This window comes from Electrona antarctica, assembly GCF_951216825.1.
Source record: "Electrona antarctica genome assembly, chromosome: 11".
Lineage (NCBI taxonomy): Eukaryota > Metazoa > Chordata > Actinopteri > Myctophiformes > Myctophidae > Electrona > Electrona antarctica.
Genome location: NC_136792.1, coordinates 7,718,493 through 7,742,080, shown reverse-complemented (window position 1 = coordinate 7,742,080; position 23,588 = coordinate 7,718,493). Strand labels below are relative to the sequence as shown.

Sequence of the window (23,588 nt, the reverse complement as noted above, 5' to 3'; positions counted from 1 at the left end):
GATATGGCCTATTCCGATTATGCTACCGATTAGTCGTGCATCCCTACTAAATAAATGATACGTAGCTTGCGGAGTTAGTTAATATGCTGCATTACTATGTGGGTGTATTCAGTGTTTGCAAGACCCACATGTCATTCGCTGATGTGGCAGTCAGCTGAAATTGGGCGGGGTATTTAAGCTCCCCTAGACCAAGGACTGTCTAAAGAGGACGAGACGCGAAGACCGCACGGGCGACGCCATGTTGCTTATGGTGCTCCATGGAAGGAAAAAAACATGCGCAATGGGCTATATGCAGCCAACACTTCCGCGTTCAGCTTCCTTGGTCTCAACTGCGCATGTCCTTCCATGGATAACCATAAGCAACATGGCGTCGCCCGTACGGTCTTCGCGTCTCGTCCTCTTTAGACAGTCCTTGCCCTAGACTGCATGCTCTTCCTGCTTTCCTTCTGCATGTGGTTCCTGGTTTTTATGTGATGTTTGCTCCCACCACCACCCCAGCACCACCGGCTTTGTTATTTCTGTTCCCCATGGGGGGTTAATTGTTATTGTATCTATCTCCCTGCTCTTAATGTTTAATAATGGTGTTTAATTGTGCCGAGCAGGGAGAAAAATATAGCAGAGCCGAACGCCAAGACAAAATATTATATGCATACTTATAATATATTCTCATTCTATAATAAATATTGGTTAAATCTATTCGTGAGTTATCTGACTGAACCTTTGTTTAGCATTTTTATTTAATTTTTTTCACAGAATCAAAGGTTTTATGGTCATGATTCACCAGGATCCTGGGTGACTTGATTCTAGGCTTAAAATATTTTTTGTAAATCTCTATGGGAAAAATGAATGGACAATTTTTCAGTGGAACCAGAAAACCACGCCCACTGCTAATGCCCTATGGGGGCTAGCGAAGGGGCCTTTCTGTGTGGAGGAGGTTGCATGTTCTCCCGTCGTGTCCCCTCCTCAATGCATTAAAGGGAAACTTCACCCTTTTTGCAAAAACATATACGTATGTTAATGATGTTTAGAAGATTTAGAACACTTTCCTGGGGGTCTTTATGTGAGTAATATGTGGTTTTAGATATTTTAGATTTTAGCAGTGAGCCCAGTGTCTCTGATGCAAGGGGCCAGTGAGGCTTTCCAACGTTGAAGCACTGGGCCCTGGTGGTAAGAGGAGGGACTGCAGGCGGACCCGTGGAAGTATGACGAGGAAACCCCGTGCAGCTGGGCTTTAACGTTGAGCGCGTTTGCACTTCCGCATTGGAGCTTCGCGCCAGTTCAGTCTCTATCCTTCTTTATACTCTATGCTCTGATGTCATGGACACTGGGCTCACTTACTTCCTGGACTACATGTTATCTATCCACAAGGAGGAGCAGTGCACCAAAGCATTATGGGAATTGTAGTCCAGGAAGGAAGTGAGCCCAGTGTCGATGACATCAGAGACACGCGGGCTCACTGCTAAAATCTAAAATATCTAAAACCACATATTACACACATAAAGACCCCCATGAGTGTTCTAAATCTTCTAAACGTCATTAACATATATTTTTTTGTGTCCCTTTTAAAGGTCCGTTCGGGGCTCTCCCCAGGTTGGCAGAGGGAGAGTAGCACCCAGGGTTATTAGGAAACTGGCACCGGGTGAAAAAATGGGTTACAAAATTGTGGGATAAAAATTATAGAAAAAAGGGGGAAAACAAGCATTGTGTGTGCATACTGTACACTACAGTGATGACGTTGTATGGATTAATGCTCAGGTCTCAGATTTAGTGGCCTGTTAATTGATCAGCCTGACTGTGAAACTGCTCTGTTCTTAAATCATAAAAGCTTGACGTGCTCTCTGACTGAGTAAACCTGTCCGGCATCCAACCATTTTCCTCAGTGCAAGCTAATTGATAATTATATATTGATGATAATATATTATCCCGCCTGGCCTGGCCGGGTTCCTCTCTCTCTCTCTCTCTCTCTCTCTCTCTCTCTCTCTCTCTCTCTCTCTCTCTCTCTCTCTCTCTCTCACTCTCTCTCTCTCTCGCGCTTTCTCTCTCTCTCTCTCTCTCTCTCTCTCTCTCTCTCTCTCTCTCTCTCTCTCTGCCCACATACCCACACACTGTACAGTACATTGCTCACATACACACATTTCATTCGTTAATGACCACATCTGTGTAATGGCAGAAGGGACATTATCACTGGGGCGTATCAAATTACAATTATGGATCGCCATGAAATGAGAGAGGAGGGAGCGAGGGGGGAATGAGTATAGGAGAGTTTGTCTCATGAAGCTCCTACTGTTCGCTGGCTCGTGCTGCCCATACTTCAAAGATGCACTGACTGTTAAGGCTCATTCATAGTCTGGATTTTCGGTGACGAGGTGACCACCGGAGCTGAAATAACGTTGAGCGGTGGTGAGTAAAAACAGAGAGAAGGGCTGGGGCGGTGGCGGTGGTTTGCTCTTCACCGCGGCTCGTGACGTCATGTTGTAGTTCGGTGGTCACCCCACCACCGAAAATCCAGACTATGTATGAGCCTTCATGTTGTAGTTTGGTGGTCACCTAACCACCGAAAATCCAGACTATGTATGAGCCTTTAAGATTCTGTTATCGCACCTATACTGAATCTGCCCAACATTTGTGAGACATGTCCACTGAAGACATGTCTCAGTTCATGCTGCCTCTCACAGGACTGTACCGTATAGCACCCAAATTAGTAAAACGATAATTATAATAAAATAGAAAAGGTGAGGAGGTGCATATTGTAGTAGTTAAAGTTAATTCATGAATTAAAGCTTAATGTCCATAATTGCCTCCTTTGGCCGATGAGGAGAGGTAATTGCTATGATGTCCCAACTACAATAAAGATGGCGGTGGATCTAAGTCCAGTCTGGTGCATGCACTGTCTGATTCAAATAACTTTATTGACATATATTGACCTGGTGTCATATGAGGGTCATAATTCAGTAGAATAGTAGGGAGACCGCCTACAACCACTACTAGTTATATTGTATTAACATCATCAGGATTTAGCCTTCAAAGGTGATTCAGAATTTATTTTCTTGAGAGTAGCACTACATTAACACCATTAGCCAGATGTGCTTTTGTGTAAGAAACTTAAGCATGTTACAATTCAACATAGTTTCAGGTACACCTTGTCTCAGAGCTTGTCACTATGGCTGGTCTGCCATATTTGTCCAAATATTGTCTTAATACACTTTCAATGTTGGCTATAACTATAACAGTAATGGATTGGGGGCTTAATTTGGTTAAGTTTCTACTGATGGCTCCTTCAATGACTTACCCAATCGAGGACGGCAGACCCTAATGGGGAATGTTGTGAACTATTGGGGATGTTTTTATTTATTTATTAATGGAGCAGTATAATTTTGGTAGATTGTCTTCATGTGTGATGTACAGTGATGTACAGTGGCCACTTCGCATAAGATCTGGTTGCAAAAGGGGTGAAGTGGCCCTTTAATGGAGGTTTCTTGTGGCAGGTTCATGAAAGATTCAGTTGGTTGTGGATTTTCTGCTAAATAGAAAGATTTACATATCAGAAGATATTAAAATGTGATGCAAATCTCTATTGTACGCAGTGGTTGTATTTCACAATATTACATCACAAATGTACTTGAAAATATACTGAAAATGCAGGGGTGTACATTTCTCTCAATTGGACTTCAATAAGTCTGTTCTTAAGTTCATGTACTTAGACAACCCTATTTCCTTGTCAGTTTTTTTACTTTATTATAAATTGCAGCGTAATTACCTTACCTATTACCAAACATTACCTACATCACATAATATGATTGTCATGTCATTCTCATACTATTCCTAAAACCGAGTGATAAAAATTAGTTTACAATAGATGAAGGTTGCGCTGCTTGGTTTTAATGGCTCAGACGCAGGTGCTCTTTATTGGAACAGGTAGATAGATATTAAACTAATTTTGAGTATATGGCAAACAATTTGACTGAAGCATATCAAAAGAATGAATGCAAAAGTGGCATACAGACACATTTCACCTCCGTATACTGTATACGGAGGTGAAAATACTGTAGATTATTTTCAGAGAAAGTAAAGTGACAAAGCCTATCGAGAGTAGTAGGGGTAAAATGTGTTGTGAAAGCAGGCGGTTTGTGGCAGCTGCTCCCGTGGGCCAAGCCAAGCTGAGCCTTGTTTTTTCAAATTGAACTAAATCAAATTAGTGTCAGGGACTGGAAGCTGTGATTGATTTTTTTCTCCACAGATGCACTGTGGAGCTATGCAAACTGCAAAGCCTTGTTTAACTTAATCACAACAGATTTGACACCAGCGAACAATATTTCTCAATCTGTCTTGCCCTCTGAGTAGGTGAGAGTTTTCATCTGTTTGGAATCAAATGAACATGGAAAGCTGGGAGGATTTGCAGCTGTGGGTTTTAGAAGTCTGTCAAGAACACGTACAGAACATGCGTGTAACTGACTTAATGTCAATAATGTGTGTAAGTGTGTGTATATGTGTACCTTAGTCCTTCTTAGGTGTGTGTGTGTGTGTGTGTGTGTGTGTGTGTGTGTGTGTGTGTGTGTGTGTGTGTGTGTGTGTGTGTGTGTGTGTGTGTGTGTGTGTGTGTGTGTGTGTGTGTGTGTGTGTGTGTGTGTGTGTGTGTGTGTGTGTGTGTGTGTGTGTGTGTGTGTGTGTGTGTGTGTGCGTGCGTGCGTGCGTGCGTGCGTGCGTGCGTGCGTGCGTGCGTGCGTGCGTGCGTGCGTGCGTGCGTGCGTGCGTGCGTGCGTGCGTGCGTGCGTGCGTGCGTGCGTGCGTGCGTGCGTGCGTGCGTGCGTGCGTGCGTGCGTGCGTGCGTGCGTGCGTGCTCGTTCGTGTGACCTTGATGGTTTATGTACTGTAAGTGGACGTGTATGCATTGCACGCTTGTGTGTGTGCGTGTGCGTGCGTGCGTGCGTGCGTGCATGCGTGCGTGCGAGCGCCTCTGTAGTTATGAAACAACCCAAGCTGTTCAGTCTATAAAGAGAACTGGCCATTCCTCACTGCAGGCCTAGCTGGAACACAGATCAGCCTCAGACTATACTCTTGCAATTCTTCTCATGTTGGCCAAAAAAGATCGAAAGTAGTAGACATTTTGGTCTTTTCTCTGGGGATCGCAGTGTGTTGATTCATTCTGAAGCTCCTGAGCTCTTGATTTCAACATGCTCCCAGAGAGATTAATGGCTCAATCTCTGGCTCGCTAATGAGTTTTATCAGGAGCCGCTGGTGATTAATTAGCGACAGCATAGAGCATGTCACTGCTTTATTCTGCCTAAGTCATATCCTCTACGCTCTACATCCCCTCTCTCTACAAAGGAAGATAGCTCCATCCCAGGTGACGTGTTCTAAACAGCACTGAGGTTTGCTGCAGCAGCAATTTTCTCGGTGCAGACAGAATAATTCCAACTCCAAAATTCAAAAAGTGGTCCTTTTCTTTGCAAGCTAAGGCTCCATTCCTTTTTAGGGTTCAACATTCATTGCTAATAACATTATATGATTCTGTCATCCATCTGTCTGCTGGAATTATCCCTCGGATGCAGTTTCAGAAGCTCCTCTAAATGCTGGAGGGGTGTAAATAGCAATGTGTGTAGCACATGTGGCTAACCTCATAATCATCATGCTGTTCGCAACAGTGACCACCCGTCACGCCTTGTTGCGAGGCACATTATCCTCTATCCAAGACATGGTTCCCATTGGGAGACAATAATGCATCAGGGGATGAAGGGAATCGCTCAGAATCATTATAGTGTAGTTGTTTCATATGTGAGAAAATGAATGCCTGCCCACTCTATTCCCAAATGAGGGTATATAGGCCTATAATTTGAGAGAGAAATGCAACTGTGTTCAGCAATATAATGACATAATTGTGCTGGCATGTGCTCACACAGCTGCTTGATTGAGGTACGTGAATATAACAAGAAATTGCTGTCACATATCATAGTAGTCATTAGAATGGACAGTCCCTTTGTAAAATGAGAAATTGTGGCAAACTTTTATGTTTTTATGTGATGTATATTCAATTCCCCAAGATGCTTCTAACACACGGTGATGCCAGCGAAACAATTTTGGGATATTTCCAGACAGTTTGCCATCAGCACATTATAGACGGGAACAGCAGTGTCTGAATGCTTTTGTGGTACACTCAAGTGAAGTGTTTTCTGGAAGGGCACCCTCAGTTTACTTTTAGACACAGAAGAAATGAGAGTTGTTTCTGACCAAAATAGACACTCAGTTACTCAGAATCCAATGCAGCACTATAGAGCGTCGCAGTCCCTGCATTTTTCCCATAGACATTTTGTAAAGCATTTATTTAAAGACCTTTTAAGCGTCGTACGAAGCCAACTGGAGTCGTGACAAATCATGACAACACACACAATATTTTGGACCAAACAAATAATTACAAAGAAGAAAAACAACAAAAAAAGTGTTGTAACCTGCCGTTTTTTTTTTCTTTCTAATTATTTTTTCGGCCCCAAAAATTGTGTTTGTTGTCATGATTTGTCACGACTCGAGTTGGCTTTGTCCGCGGCGTAAACGTCTTTAAATAAATACTTTCTGAAATGTCTATGAGGAAAATGAACGGAGAATCATTTCCTGGTCCATGGTAGGGGGCGGGACTGCGACGCACTATAGTGTAATCTGCTGCATTTGGAGGGGGATATATAATGAGATGCAAAGCAAGGCAGACGTGTGCCTAAGTAAGGATAAATCCTGTCTTAGCATATAGTTTCTATCTTGAGAATGTCACACTGTGGTTCGCATCATATGCCACGAGAGGATAGCTGACTTTTTTGATTGATTGAAAAATGTATTAACAGTTTGCAGAATTACAGTACATTTCAAGCACAAACTCAATACAAAGGCTGTTAACTGTGAGTGGACGACCCAATTAAGCATTACACTTGTTTCCAATAGGGTCCACCATGTTCAATTCATCAAAAACATTTAGAGACGTACAAATAGACACTTCTATATATACAAAGGACAGAACAGGAATTCATCATAAAGGAGGTAAAAAGGGAAAAGAAACTTTTCAGTAGTCCACAAATAATAATAATAATAAATATGTGTTATAGTACCGTGTTAAAACTTTAACACACTACAAGCCTTTTAAAACTGAAAAGACTCAACATCTTAAGTAACAGCTGACTTTCACAGATAACAGTCGTTCACAAGCACACCCTGTCATAGTGGACAGTGGATAGTCTCATCAGTCATGGCCAAATCATTGTTATAATCAGGCTTTAAATCTTCACGTGTGTTCAATGGAAAAAACATGCATTACAGCTCTTTGCTTCAGTGTGTACTGATTTCTGCCACCTTGTCTCTGCAGGCTGAACATAGGCAAGAATGACCTTTTGACCTTCTACGATGGCGACGACCTGACGGCCAAGGTTCTGGGTCAGTATGGCGGGGCGCGCCCCCGCTACAAGCTTTACACCTCTACAGCCGACGTCACCATCCAGTTCCAGTCCGACCCAGCCACCAACATCTACGGCTACGGCAATGGCTTCATGGTCCACTTCTTCGGTAAAAATCCACTCAGGCTCTAGAACTGGACACTATCATCATACTATAATTAACCGAATGTCTGAATGTGTGTCTGTGTGTCTGTCTGTCAGAAACATCGCCTTATCTCCTCACCGCCTGCACCAATCACTCCCACTTTACCAATTTAACAAATTATAAATTAATAATGAATTTATTAGTGAATTAAAAACGCACCCGGTGGCCACCAGGGGGGGGGGCAATATCTCACAACGGGTAAGGGCTAGTAGAACAAAGATACCAAAGATTTAAAGATTTATCAGTGCTATCAATCCATTCCATCACTGCGTCCACACACAACACTACCACGGCCAACAAACTAACTCTGATAAAATGTACTTAATTCTTAGTGGTGGGGGGGGCTGCAGCATGCAGGTAGCAAATAGCAAAATGGAAATAGGAAGTTGTGAGTTCACCTGTCACGTTGAGAAAATATATAAATGAATGCTGCCAAGGGAGTGTGGGGGTGGGGGTGGGGGGGGGGGGGGGGGGGGGGTGCCGTTGTCTCAGAATTGGACTGCATGGTACCTGAACACAATTACCCTGGTGGGTTTGCCCAAATGAGCCTAGTAAACACAGGGCTTTGAACCTCCTGGCTTGTCCCTTTTGGACAGAGTGGTTGCAGCCAAGGAGCCTGGCAGAGTAGAGTACACTCATTGTCCCAAGGGATTCATTCTCTGAGTCGCCTGACAAGAAAAACAGGAAAATAAGCATTCACCATGCAAGCGCACTCCCTCATGTTTTTGCAGAATTACATTGCCAACTAAGTACTGTTTGATTTGGCGCTCAGTCCTATGTCGAATTCTCAGTCTTAAATTTACACCAACGTTTGTTCTGTGCACAATGAAAAATTCAATAGAAAAGAATGAACACTAACCCATTGAATGATGACGTGGACAAGTCACATACAGAATGGGACTCACGCTAGAGGACACTGCAGGGATGTACGTTCAGACAGAAGACAAAGGCAGCATACATAAAACTCACAGCCTAATATGCACACTAGGCAGTAGATCATACATGGGCAACTGGCGGCCCGGGGGCCACATGCGGCCCCCACCTTCACTTAATGTGGCCCTCAGGTTAATGTCAGAATTCTGATATAGTATTGGTTTCAGCTGTTACAATTCCACAACATGCAAACATGACCTGCTTTAATTAGGCCTACTTCAGTCTAAATTAGTAGCTCAATGCTCAAGACCAGTATAATTAAAGGCATTTCAAATGACATAAAAATGTTAATTTTCAGGATTCCAATTCAAATAGAGCAAAAAAATATTCAAGATTTCAATAGCAAAAATAGCCGATCTACAAGCTCAAAACGCGTCGCAGTGCGACGCGTTTTGAGCTTGTAGATCGGCTATTTTTGCTATGACAGTAATATATGGCCCTAGGGAGTGAGTGTGGAAATATAGTGGCCCCCTCCATCGACAAAGTTGCCCACCCCTGCAGTAGATAGATGACCTTGATAAAATGTATAAATATCACAATGTGCAGGAAAGAAGGACCCGAGTGCTGGATGATCCAACGAGATATATTTACGTCATTCTCCACCTACCCTTCTTCCCTCTGTCTCTCTCTGTCTCTCTCTCTGTCTCTCTCTCTGTCTCTCTCTGTCTCTCTCTCTCTCTCTCTCTCTCTCTCTCTCTCTCTCTCTCTCTCTCTCTCTCTCTCTCTCTCTGTCTCTCTCTCTCTCTCTCTCTCTCTCTCTCTCTCTCTCTCTCTCTTTGTCTCTCTCTCTCTCTCTCTCTCTCTCTCTCTCTCCACTTCCCCAGAGGTTCCTCGTAACGACACGTGCCCAGAGCTTCCAGAGATCTCCAACGGCTGGAAGAGCACCTCCCACCCGGAGCTGGTGCACGGCACGGTGGTGACCTACCAGTGTTACCCGGGATACCAGGTGGTTGGCACGGAGCTGCTCATGTGCCAGTGGGACCTCACCTGGAGTGGCGATCTGCCCAGCTGTGAGAGAGGTAATCATTCCCTGAAGAAGGCAACTTGTTGCCAAAACGTTGGAAAAATAAAAATGTGTTGGCATCGTGAGTACGAGCTGTGCGGCCTCTCCTTTCTCAGTCAGAGAGGTAATTAGTAACACCACTTGTGCCCCCAGCCAGGAAGCACAACAATGGACAGGTTTGCAGTGGTGGAAACTTCGGACTATACCAGCTGGTTTGATTAGTCTTTCACCCCTATAGAGCGCCGAAGTCCTGACGTCACTCACTCGTCCCCTGGTTCACGGAAGTAATTTCTCTATGGAGAATAACATGGGGTCATCTTAAAATCGTTTCATTTAAGCGTTGTGGTCCAAAAATAAACAAGCTGTCTCTGTGTTATTGTCAGGGAGGTGTCTCTGTATCGTTTGCGACAGTCAGTCACTCATATATGATACAGTCTGTTTCTAGCGAAAATGTAACTAATTCAGTAGCAGTAACATTAGCGTTTTCTCTCAGTCAGTTGATTCTTCATATCCATATGAGTGAAGTGGCCGGGGTGACATGTTTATTTTTCAAACACAGTACTTATATGAGGCGATCTAAAATACCCCTATGGGGATTACAATGCAAATAAAAAGTACATGAACCTGTGGATTTGCGCCCTCTACCAATATTGACGTCATAGGCATATAGTTCACCATCTTTCGGAACCTATCTTATAAGTGCATTTAAGCAAGTAATGTACTTAAGTACAATTTGGTACAACTTAACTTGAGTATTTTCATTTTTGCACCATGAATTATAGTGCTTTGTGGAGCAGATTAGCAGATTTGTGGAGTGTGTTTTACTAAGTTTTACTAACTCTAGTTAGCCAGTCAGTGGCCTTGTGGTTAGAGTGTCCGCCATGAAACTGGGAGGTCGGGGTTTGATCCCTGGCCGGGTCATACCAAAGACTGTACAAATGGGACCCAATGCCTCCCTGCTTGGCACTCAGCATCAATGGGTTGGATTGGGGGGTCAAATCAACTAATCAAATGATTCCCGAGCGCGGCACGGCTGCAGCTCACCGCTCACCGCTCCAGGAGATGGGTCAAATGCGGAGAACAAATTTCACTGCGTGTGTGACAAATCGTACGACTTTGACTAGTTCTATGAAACAGAACGCATCTGGGCATGCCTGCCCATAGGCTGTTTCATATTTTTGAGCATTTTATAAGCATCTTATAACACTGAATGCAACACACGATTTACTAGGGAACTAGGCCAATGTTTTAACTAACTAAGCCAACAGTGGTATGTGGACTTTGTTCTCAGAGCTGGCTGATCTGCAGTTTGCACTGTGCTAAGTCAAGGACACAGTCTTGTATACAGTTCTTGTATAGCACATCTAATTTGGTTCTGTGCAGCTTCAGTCCGTTTCCATGAACGGAGATCTACAATTTTGAAGACCTGAAAAGGCACTGCTGGGATTTCAAACCCAGGATCTCCTGTTAGATCTCCTGTTAGATCTCCTGTTAGATCTCCTGTTAGATCTCCTGTTAGATCTCCTGTTAGATCTCCTGTTAGACAGGTGCTTTAACCAACTACACCACAGCGCCGCAACGTTAGAGAGCATGGATTCCCTAATAAGCCAGACTCAAATCACACTGTCGTGTGGGCAGGCAATTTCTTTTTGCCAACGGCTGATTCGGTCTGGCTTATTAGCCAGGCTAGGATTCCCTCTTCTTACAATCAGTAGATAGCAGCAGATAGATATGCTCTTTTAATCAAACCATTTTGTTAAGTAAATAGTAAAGCCTTTCTAAAGCTTTCCCAGTTCCGGCTGTATATAAAAAAAGAGGCAATTTTCTATCTGTTTATAGAAAGAAACTCTAGATGAACTAGTGTGCAAACAATACACAACATTGGGATGACTCATATTGCACTGAGGACACCAAACTTGCCAGGACAACTAGTGACTAGTGTGCAGGCCAGGCTCTCCATGCGATAAGGACAGAGCCAGCTGGCCTCTGCCCTGGCTCAAGATGGAGTCAGTGAGCCAGGATTGCACAATATGCTGCAGGCTGCTGGACATGGGGATATATAACCATGAGCTCTGCAGGCCCAGACGCCATTGAAAGAGAGTTATAACACTCTTTGATCTGGCCGTGAGGCGATCACGTGGTTCATGTATCATAGCATGCTTCATAAACACTAATGGAAGTATTAGTTAGTTCCACATTCTTCTTGTTCTTGTTGTTATATCCAAGCACTTGGAAACAAATTCCATATAAACTAAGTTGGTTTTGGCAATAGATTATTTTTATGTTGAATGCTATATGAAATCTATGAACAATACAATATAAACCCATTAGCCTATTTGTGCTCTTGGGCACACTTGTGCACTCACACTGACACAATAGTGGTCATGCAAGTAAAAGTGTGTATATGCACTAGTGTAATATGTACTAGTGTAATATATACTAGTGACTAGTACACACACACACACACACACACACACACAGACAGACAGACAGACAGACAGACAGACAGACAGACAGACAGACAGACAGACAGACAGACAGACAGACAGACAGACAGACAGACAGACAGACACGCCACACATGCACAAACAACGCTAACGACAAGAGTGCTTTGCAATGGTGATGACCAGATTTACTGGCAGGGGATGGAGACCTTGCTTCCAAGATGGCTGACTTCCATGCGGTCACCACTGCTACGCTGGCCCCTCTCCTGCTGAGCCCAGAATTGGGTTTGGGATGGGCTGCTGTGAGAGGCAGTGCTAATCTCTTTATACACCCCCTCTGTGGGCTAATGTATCCGGGCTCAGGCTGACAAGCTGTACGATCCGATCTTATCTTCAGAAACAATGGCTCCTGTTACGCAGCGATAGTCCTGGCCTCCCCCCATCTGGATGGAAGCCGGCAGAGTTGTCATTCCCGGGTCTTTACTCCAGGACCTTTTGTTTCAGAACAGAAGTGAGTCAGTGGAAGGTCAAACCTATCCTGGTCCTGATCTGAAGTTTGCCTATCAAACATTTGGGTGTCATGGTATCATCATCTATACCTGCTCCACAGAGGCTGTACAGCACTGTGAGAATCATGTTCTTCAAGTTTTCAAACCACGCTGACTTGCCGAGAAGCTCTCAGTGATGCAGGTGGAGCATGGAGCCTGGTGGCCTGGATTACAGACTACCTCACATGCAGCCTGGTGGCCTGGATTACAGACTACCTCACATGCAGCCTGGTGGCCTGGATTACAGACTACCTCACATGCAGCCTGGTGGCCTGGATTACAGACTACCTCACATGCAGCCTGGTGGCCTGGATTACAGACTACCTCACATGCAGCCTGGTGGCCTGGATTACAGACTACCTCACATGCAGCCTGGTGGCCTGGATTACAGACTACCTCACATGCAGCCTGGTGGCCTGGATTACAGACTACCTCACATGCAGACCTCAGTATTTCAGACAGCAGGGTTGACTGTGAAATGTGCACTGGTGAGCACAGGGTGGAGCTGTAGACTAACATAGAACACCCTTTAACACCAACCTTTGTTTATACCGAGCTAATGCGCTTGGCGCGAGCCCTTCAAAGTAAACTGAAAAGTCGATAAAACAACTTTTGACGACTTCTGCAATGCTGCCCATTGGTTTCAACAGACTGCTTAGCCCCATTTCAAAATTGCACAGAGCAAGTCCTGAATGAAACGTCACGCATGAAGCTTAGTCTTAGTTGGTTTTGACAATTTTTCTAATTCGTTTTTAGAGCGGGTTAGCTAGTTTTTATTTGTTCGCTTTGTTTTAGTTTAGTAGTTTTAGTGTTAGTTTTTGTTTTCTTCATACTGTGCGTTATTGGTCACGTGCTGCAGGATTCAAAAAGGTCAGAGTGAGTAGGGCTATTGTGTAATAAAAGTTACCATTCAAAAAATGATATATATTCAGTTACTGTTGGTAATGAGAAAAAGGGACAGAGCAGGGCAGCAGGCTATTCTTCCTGAAGAGGCTCAGGTCCTTCAATGTGTGCAACAGTCCTCTCTTTGCCATATTCTCGTGTGTGTGTGTGGAGGGGGTAACATCAATTCAGTGGGCACTCAGCAACGGAACAAGCTGGTGGTGAAGATCGAAGGCTGGTTTTGCAGTTGGAGTTAAAATGGATATTCTGTTAGTTACGGAGGGGCGGATGAGGAGGAAGATGGAAGCTCTCCTGACGTAACCCTTCCCACCCCCTCTATGATTATCTAACAAGGATGATGATTGAGGACGGATCGAGCACCTTCAGACGAGTGACTTGGTCAGTCCATTGTGCCAGTAGCCCTTGATAACAAAATACGCCCTGTACTCTGTTCTTTTCTTGGATTGGCAGACAGCAGGACTTTGAATTTCTCTAACTATAAACTTTCACGACAGCCGACAGCATAAGTACAAATATAATTTATGAAAAGGCTACTACAGTGAAGTCGATTCACGGAAGTTGTTGGCTATGTGGGGATTATCTGACGAGGTACCATTTGATTGTTTATAGCAGGGGTCCTCAATAGGCGGGCCGCGGTCCACGACCGGACCGCGGACCACGACCGGACCGCGGACCACCTCTCTGTGGACCATGGAAATTACCATTACCATTTTTTTTAAACTTGACAAAATAAAAGTGTTCTTTGTGCCTGTAGGGATTATTAGGCAAGATTATGATGTCAATTAGCCAGAAATCAAATGCAACCCCGACTCGCCAGCGAATCGAATACACATTTAATTCCTATCTACTTGCATCTCATTAACGTCCAATTGAAGACGTGAGTCACTTAGCCTGTCAATATGCACATAGTTTCCACTCGGAATGAAGCGATTTGAAACTATGTACATACTGTGTATCTTATCATAAAAACGTCTATCTGAAGACGTGAGTTACGAATACCTGGTATGAATAAATACTGTGTTACAGTTCCCCCAATATAAAACAAATCAAATACACACAGACGGAATCAAAGAATAGTCCGGAGATTTGTTTAGATTGTACCAGCAAAATGAGATATTTATTATATCGAAATACTGTTACAAAATGCTTGCACCTGGTTGTGTGCAATCATTCATTCAAAAATAATACCACATAGCAAATGAACGAGCGCGTCAACAGGTATTTAGTGGAGACATGAGCTTCAGCTAAATAAACTGTTGTGCATTGAAAATATATATTTTGCCAGGCCGGTGTGAGTCCTACCCTTGATAACTCGCGCGGTGAAGCGGAGTTAGTCAATGGTAGTACACAATTAAATTCGATCTGGTCAAAATGATATTACAATTATAGCTTCGTTCTGTTTAAAACACGTAGCAAAGAATATGGATAGTATAGTTTTAGGAAGAAGAAAGAGGAAAGAGGAAAGAGGAAAGAGGAAAGAGGTTCTCGCGAGGAGGGCTCTATGGTTGGCGTCACTTTTAAGATTTAAATGACAAAACTACGTCAAAAGGGTAGCTAATCCTATCATTAGTTCTGAACACTATTTTGTATTAAAAGAATGTCGTTCTGGGAGCTTGAATGTTATCAAACACATCCTTGACCAACCTTTGTGATGATGGAACCTCAGCGGCGCTCGGAAACTGGATACCAGGGTTAAGTTGACAAAATTAGTTTCCAGCGCGGCACGCGAGTGTAACTTTACTCGTCCTTCTTTGGTTAAAGTATAAAGTATAGAAAAGTCGATCAAATCGTTTCATATGGAAACCCACAAGTGGTTAGCAAAACGGGACTCGCTCTAAGTCCTGATGTACGTGGTTTCCGTGGCGGTGCAGTTCTAAGAGCCCACCGGCTGAGGCAGCCGGCGTCTCGGGGAGAAGAAGCACCAAAATGAGCAACGTGTCTTGGGGTGACACACGTTATATTGAAAAGGGGTCTCAAACTAAATTAGGCGTTTTCCTTTGTCTAACTCCAAAACCAGTTTTAACCAGTTTTAGTTGGAGTCAACAGAATTGTTTATACAGCTTTTACGGCCCACAGGAAGAGGGGAAAGACGCTGTCCTGTGCACCTATCACTCTCTCTCCTTATCGCTGGCCTAATCGCTAAGGAATCTTCTCTTTCAGATGTGTGCGCACACACACACACACACACACACACACACACACACACACACACACACACACACACACGTGCGCACCAACGCACACACATTTCCTCTCATTTGACGGACATGTTCACTCTGGTCTCAACGCAGTGGTTAGAACATAGGTAGAACAAAGAGGAGAAACAGTAATAATAACATTTGAGGACAGGTGTCCTACACATTCATTTATAGCGTTGCGTGGGTGTTTGCAGCCCAGAATGTTTAAGGCAGTGTGTATGCGTGTTGTAATCCAATTCCACGCAGGTCTGTTTTGCGTGTTGATTTGTGAGTCTGTTTCTTGGTTGAACGGTTTCTTGCGTGCCAGCCGATCTGCTTAAGCACTTAAAAAGGCAAAAGGGGTCGCTGGGAGGTTGAGGCGTCCTGGTTGCTTAGTCAGTGTAAACATCGAACTGGTGTGTGTGTGGTGAACCAGTGATTTAGTGCCAAGAGGGATGTCACCCTCCCCCTGTTGGTTTTGATCCTCTAAATTATACTCACTCAAGAGGAACCGGTTTGGGGGGGGGTGTTGCATTGGTTCAACTTGCATAATTGTCAATTACAAACCCTCCCAATGTCAGGCTACATATCCCCTCTCTAGGATAAATGAAGACAACGTTCGTGGACCTTCGTTTGGCCTAGTTACATATCCTGACCTCCATTCGGGACAAGATGTCAAGTTGAGGCCAATGGGGTGTCTGTCTTGCCCATAGGGCCCCTTTTTCGACAGTGGGGTCGCGTTCCCCTGTAGTGGTGTCAATGTTCGTAGCACTCCCTTGGATGCCCAGGATAGCACCTGTGACACAGGGGAAAGGTAGGAAAGGCAGTGTCTGTACGGTCGTTTCAGGTAGGTGTAGAGTTCTGCTGGGTGCAGAGTAGATTCTATGAGAGAGTGCACAGGCGACAGTGTCTGAATGTCATTCAGGCTTCCCCGAGCACGACATACGCTCCCAGGGGAAACAACACAATGTCAATTCATTCAAAACACTGTCATTCAGGTGGATGCCAGGTTCCGCTAGTCACGGAGCAGCATCCATGAGAGAGAGAAACAGGAGACAGTGTCTGAAGGTCATTCAGGCTTCCCCGAGCACGACATACGCTCCCAGGGGAAACAAAACAATGTCAATTCATTCAAAACACTGTCATTCAGCTGGGTGTAATGCCCTCCAGGCATGGCGTAGCATTCATGTGGGGAAGAAAGAGCGGACAGGAGACAGTGTCTGTAGTGTCATCCAGGCGGATGCAAGGTTCCGCTAGGCGCGGGGTAACATCCATGTGAGGGAGAGAGAGGCAGGAGGCAGTGTCTGTAATGTCATTCAGGTGGGTGTAAGGCTTCCCCGAGCACGACCATACGCTCCCAGGGGAAACACAACAATGTCAAAACATGTCATTGCTGGCAGGTCAAAGTGTTATTGACCACATCATGCACCCAAAACGACATGGTTTCTCCTAAGTCATTTTACACTGAGCTCTCTACTCCTATTGATAAAGTTGTACTGGTCTAACCAGGGTGATAGAGAAGAGAAAAGTGGAACAAGGGCCAGAGTAGAAGAGAGGAAATAATACTTTCGTTTGTTAAACTAAAATTCAAACGATAACAGACTATAAGGAGCAAATGGCTCAACGTCTAGTGGGAATAATTATTTTGTCTGGTAAAAACAAACAAACGAAAAAACTAAGGAGCAATGGCTCACACTCTAATGGTAGAAAACAAAACAGTAACTACATTTTGTGACCACAGGTGGTTTAGCAGGCTAGTGCACCTACAGGTTTGAATTCATTCCGCTAGCGAGGTTGATGTTTGATCATGTCTCACACCGAGTCAGGAAACGGAACAAAAGGTCAACCCTCTATCTTAGGAAGCATTATTCTGCACAGGCACTTTGAGGTCGTTTTAATAATAATAAAACAAGAAAATGTAAACAAAAATTACTAATGGTGTGTGTGTTACACATACCAAGTGATCATCCCGTTTCGGTAGGGGAGGAGGTTTCTTACTGTTTCACGGGAAACAGGGTCCTATGTTGCTTAAACTATTTAGGCGAGAAACTCAATAGGCTAGGCACAACACAGCTAGGAGTTCTACAATGTAGAGCAGCCAACGAGTTCTCTCGCCTTGGTTTTGGTCTCAGAGTCTGTCAGTTCGGTGATTGTCTGGGGCGTGTGTAATTTGATTTGGTTTCGGTGTACCCATTTTGTCACTGGCTTGCCTTGGCCTTTCCATTTGGGGAGGGACCTATTGTTCATCCCCTCTTGGTGAGCAAAAGTGGAACACCGAACCAAACCCCTTACGTGGAGCTGGTCCTGCGAGGGCCTTTTGCCATAGTGGGCTTTCTTGACCTCCATGCTCTTTGCCAAGTTCTTCTGAGAAGATCTGGCAAATGGTCCAATCCAATCTATCTGCAGATCTGCCCATGGGAACATAATTCCCCTCTCTTGTAAGGGTGTTCTCGGGGTTGGACTTGAAGGTTGGAACTGACAGCACGTCAAACAACCTTTCACATAATGAACCACGTCTTGGTACATTTTGGGCCAATAGGCCATCTGGCACAACTCATCGCAGGTTGCCTCGACACCTCGGTGTACAGCAGTTGGGGAGTTGTGGCCGAAGCTTAATAGTACCCCCCTGTGGTGCTGGGGTATAACTAGACGCGGAGAAGTATATGAATCAACAGCATACACCAACAGACCATTGCCCAGTGACATGTAGTCGCTCGACAACAGTAGTTGGGTTAAATACTCTGTTGAGTCCCTGTCTGTGTCAGGGATAGGTGTTGGTGTGTCCCCAGCAAGGAGCGCCATCATGTGGGCTAGGGCTGGGTCAGCCGCCTGTAATGACACTAGATCAAAGTCTCTTTTCACAGGGGCCGTCGTCCCATCAGGGGACCGTTGGTCCCGCTGCAGTAACGCAGGGATTTTGCCAATGACCGGAATGGTCAGGCTGGAATCATAGAAGTCAGTGCTTATCAACAAACCCAAGTCTGTTCCTTCGCACAAAGTGACGTCGGTATCCAGCCTGTCTGTAGACCTTCCTTCCACATCCAAAATGGGTGTGCCTTGGAAAGTCAGACTTTGCCGTAACTGGGCATCTCTCCCCCCTAAAGGAGGAGTCCCCGGTGGGGAATTAGTGCCCTGTAAGCAAGTTATTTCCAGCTGTGCCTCCACGAGGTCACTGTTGGTCTGTTGAAACTGGGTAAACTGCGCCTTGAGGTCGGCGATCTCTTGTTTAGCCCTATTCAACTTACTATCTGCGGTGGCTAGCTTGGTGACAATATCAGTCAAGCGAGCCTGTGCCTTTCGTAACTCAAGTTCATCTGTCAAGTCTTTTATCTGCTGCCGAGACCTGGCAATTGCCTCCACGTTAGCTTTGGCTGCTAAGCAATCAAGCTCATGTAACCGGACTAAGTTTGCCAATACATGCCCAGTTAATTTCTCGCGTTCTGCCTCAGTGTAAAGTCTTGATTCAGCATGAGCACTAGCCAAAGTTTGGAGATTTGAAAGGACTGTGTCTGCATCTATTTGACCGACGTTAGGAGTGTCAGGGTCTGTCAGACTAAGCATCTTTCTTATAGCTACGCAAAAATCCATGCTCCCTGTTCGTGTAGCTGGCTCACAGCACAGTATGCTTCTAAGCCGCAACAATTCTGTCAACAGACAGCGGTAGGAAACAATGCAACAACCACGCTCCCTCGCTGCCTCTCAGGTAAAAACAGCACTGTGGTCCTCAATTTGGTTTGAGGACAATTGTGCACAAGTGAAAAGGCTATATCGTTTGTGTTATTATTCCTGCCCCTAACCCCCCTTTTTATTAACACCCTTAGTTCCTTTTGCAAGGAAGAAAGGGAGTAAATAAAAATTAAAAAGGGAATAAGCACAAAAAAAAAAATTGAATTAAAAATTTCAAACTGTAAAAATTAAAATAATTAATTAAACCCAATCAGTCAATTGCCTGATCAACCAAACCTCAAAGGTTTAATCAACCATACATCCAACCAAACGGAAATAACCAATTAAACCAGCAAGCTAATTGCCTGGTCGATCAAAACCTCAAAAGGTTGTTAGATCTACCACTCACTTAGCCAGAAGGTTATTTCGAGCCTTAAATTTTAAATGCCACCAAGGAATGACTGAATCTCTTGAAATTCACACTCCTAATGACAAAATGGTATTAATTAAGTAAACTCAACAATTTAATTGCCTGGTCAATTAAAACATCAACCACACACTTAAACAGAGCTTATTTTAAAAATCCCAGCGCCCAACGAGAGATCGGAATGAATCATTAAAATAATTAAGTCAATCCCCACCTCAAAATTGGAACTGTAATCTTCAAAACAAACCCATTTGAGCATAACGGGCCAATGAATTGACTGAAATCCTGAAAGATTTTAAAACGATCAGTCAACCAAAGTCCACCTTAAAAATTTAAAGTCAAATGATAATGCCTGAAATAAGCTAGGGCAGGGGTGTGATTAAAACGAATAACAAAAGACCTGTATCCCTTAAACAAAACAAGCTTGATTTTGCACAGAACAAAGGCTATGCAAATTTAAAGAATGCTCCAATTTTGTCCAAGGCACAGGCCGTAAATAGCAGAAACGTTTCACTTATGTACCACAAAATCAATTATCCACAACCGAATTTGCCTGAAATGAGCGTAAAAGAGGGTTTACGTGAGTTACCACAACACCACGCTATAGCTACCAGTATATGCGAACTTAATGAGTGTACTTTGACACGCAAAATAAGTCCCCACCAAGTGCAAAGATTAAGAGGTGTTAATCTTCGTCAAGCAGCAAAACACACGACCATGCATGTGCCCTATTACAGCTCACACAGTGAAGCTAATGTTATGACACGTGTGACACCAGCGACGGCCACTAGATGGGGCGGCACGCCTTACTTGTATCACAACAACGTGTCAGTAGGCTGGACACCAAGTGTCACGGCCTGAGACCCCCACCTCTCAGGGCGGAGTTCAGATGGGGGAAATCAAGATGGCGATTTTGCAATCTGGCTGGAAGCAGCGTCCCACAAGCACAGCGGAAACGCCCCACGTCACCAATTTCCAAAATGGCGACCTCGCAAAGTCGCAAAACACAATGGCCAGAGTCCCCCGAACACCAGATGGTTTCACACTGTGTTTTTGACCAACGTCACACCAAGTAAAAGTGTAACGCTGCTTGAACCGTACGGGCCCCGTAAAAGCAATCAAGCCTCTTCAACGACCAGACAGTCCACTAGATTTATTTCACTCCTGATTTAATGACCGGACACCTCAAAAACAACGCACTATGGGGACACTTAAGTCTAAATTCATACTAAACCTTTCAAAATGGTTTTTCTGTAATCCCGTGAGCCGCTATGGGTTCTAGACAATTCCCAGGCTCCAAATTAGCAATAGGCATTACACAATGACACTATACGAATTAAATCGATCTGCTAAATGGCAAAATAGATTCGTTGCAGAACTATTCACGAGCAGCTTACGCTCGGAGCAATTGGCAACAGGGCGCTAGGAAATAAAATCTGTTAAAAACGATAGCCCTTGGTTTATTAATTTCGCTCCTTATATTAAACACCACAAGCCTCTGCAGAAAGCTGCGGATAAAATTGGGAGGGTAGTCGAACGTAATGTTCTAGGTTCCAGCCACGGTCACAGCGTGAGACGCGGATCAAACCACTTACTCTAAAAACAACTCTAAAAAAAAACAACCTCGATTCCAATTACATGTACATTAATTTCTCTCACATCGAAGGGTCTTATATAACACAGTAAACCAGTTCCGTTAACGGGACACCATTATGTCAATATGCACACGGGTACCATTATGTAGGGATTATTAGGCAAGATTATGATGTCAATTAGCCAGAAATCAAATGCAACCCCGACTCGCCAGCGAATCGAATACACATTTAATTCCTATCTACTTGCATCTCATTAACGTCCAATTGAAGACGTGAGTCACCTAGCCTGTCAATATGCACATAGTTTCCACTCGGAATGAAGCGATTTGAAACTATGTACATACTGTGTATCTTATCATAAAAACGTCTATCTGAAGACGTGAGTTACGAATACCTGGTATGAATAAATACTGTGTTACAGTTTCCCCAATATAAAACAAATCAAATACACACAGACGGAATCAAAGAATAGTCCAGAGATTTGTTTAGATTGTACCAGCAAAATGAGATATTTATTATATCGAAATACTGTTACAAAATGCTTGCATCTGGTTGTGTGCAATCATTCATTCAAAAATAATACCACATAGCAAATGAACGAGCGCGTCAACAGGTATTTAGTGGAGACATGAGCTTCAGCTAAATAAACTGTTGTGCATTGAAAATATATATTTTGCCAGGCCGGTGTGAGTCCTACCCTTGATAACTCGCGCGGTGAAGCGGAGTTAGTCAATGGTAGTACACAATTAAATTCGATCTGGTCAAAATGATATTACAATTATAGCTTCGTTCTGTTTACAAGCACAATGCAAAGATAGTTTCAGGAAGAAGAAAGAGGAAAGAGGAAAGAGGTTCTCGCGAGGAGGGGCTCTATGGTTGGCGTCACTTTTAAGATTTAAATGACAAAACTACGTCAAAAGGGTAGCTAATCCTATCATTAGTTCTGAACACTATTTTGTATTAAAAGAATGTCGTTCTGGGAGCTTGAATGTTATCAAACACATCCTTGACCAACCTTTGTGATGATGGAACCTCAGCGGCGCTCGGAAACTGGATACCAGGGTTAAGTTGACAAAATTAGTTTCCAGCGCGGCACGCGAGTGTAACTTTACTCGTCCTTCTTTGGTTAAAGTATAAAGTATAGAAAAGTCGATCAAATCGTTTCATATGGAAACCCACAAGTGGTTAGCAAAACGGGACTCGCTCTAAGTCCTGATGTACGTGGTTTCCGTGGCGGTGCAGTTCTAAGAGCCCACCGGCTGAGGCAGCCGGCGTCTCGGGGAGAAGAAGCACCAAAATGAGCAACGTGTCTTGGGGTGACACACGTTATATTGAAAAGGGGTCTCAAACTAAATTAGGCGTTTTCCTTTGTCTAACTCCAAAACCAGTTTTAACCAGTTTTAGTTGGAGTCAACAGAATTGTTTATACAGCTTTTACGGCCCACAGGAAGAGGGGAAAGACGCTGTCCTGTGCACCTATCACTCTCTCTCCTTATCGCTGGCCTAATCGCTAAGGAATCTTCTCTTTCAGATGTGTGCGCACACACACACACACACACACACACACACACACACACACACACACACACACACACACACGTGCGCACCAACGCACACACATTTCCTCTCATTTGACGGACATGTTCACTCTGGTCTCAACGCAGTGGTTAGAACATAGGTAGAACAAAGAGGAGAAACAGTAATAATAACATTTGAGGACAGGTGTCCTACACATTCATTTATAGCGTTGCGTGGGTGTTTGCAGCCCAGAATGTTTAAGGCAGTGTGTATGCGTGTTGTAATCCAATTCCACGCAGGTCTGTTTTGCGTGTTGATTTGTGAGTCTGTTTCTTGGTTGAACGGTTTCTTGCGTGCCAGCCGATCTGCTTAAGCACTTAAAAAGGCAAAAGGGGTCGCTGGGAGGTTGAGGCGTCCTGGTTGCTTAGTCAGTGTAAACATCGAACTGGTGTGTGTGTGGTGAACCAGTGATTTAGTGCCAAGAGGGATGTCACCCTCCCCCTGTTGGTTTTGATCCTCTAAATTATACTCACTCAAGAGGAACCGGTTTGGGGGGGGGGTGTTGCATTGGTTCAACTTGCATAATTGTCAATTACAAACCCTCCCAATGTCAGGCTACATGCCTCAACACAATACCTCTCATTTGCTGTGAATATTTGGAGGGGAATATTTGTGAAACATTTTATTTCCATACTCTGCACCCCAGTATTGGTTGGTTGGGAGGGGATCCGATTTGTATAAGCTTGCCTTGGTGTGACTGTACTAAACAGGCATAGAGCCCTGCTCTCCGCTGGCCGCT

General features: G+C 44.1%; 1 protein-coding gene across 2 annotated transcripts in view; it reads left to right on the top strand.

Annotated features, from left to right (window-relative positions):
* Positions 1–23,588, top strand: part of LOC306932394 (seizure protein 6 homolog) — a 172,277-nt gene that overhangs the window by 137,566 nt on the left and 11,123 nt on the right. For both annotated transcript variants that reach the window (XM_079514186.1, XM_079514185.1), the window contains exons 10-11: positions 7,343–7,539; positions 9,333–9,527. In XM_079514186.1, coding sequence (XP_079370312.1) covers positions 7,343–7,539; positions 9,333–9,527 — 392 coding nt within the window. The remainder of the gene's footprint in view (positions 1–7,342; positions 7,540–9,332; positions 9,528–23,588) is intronic.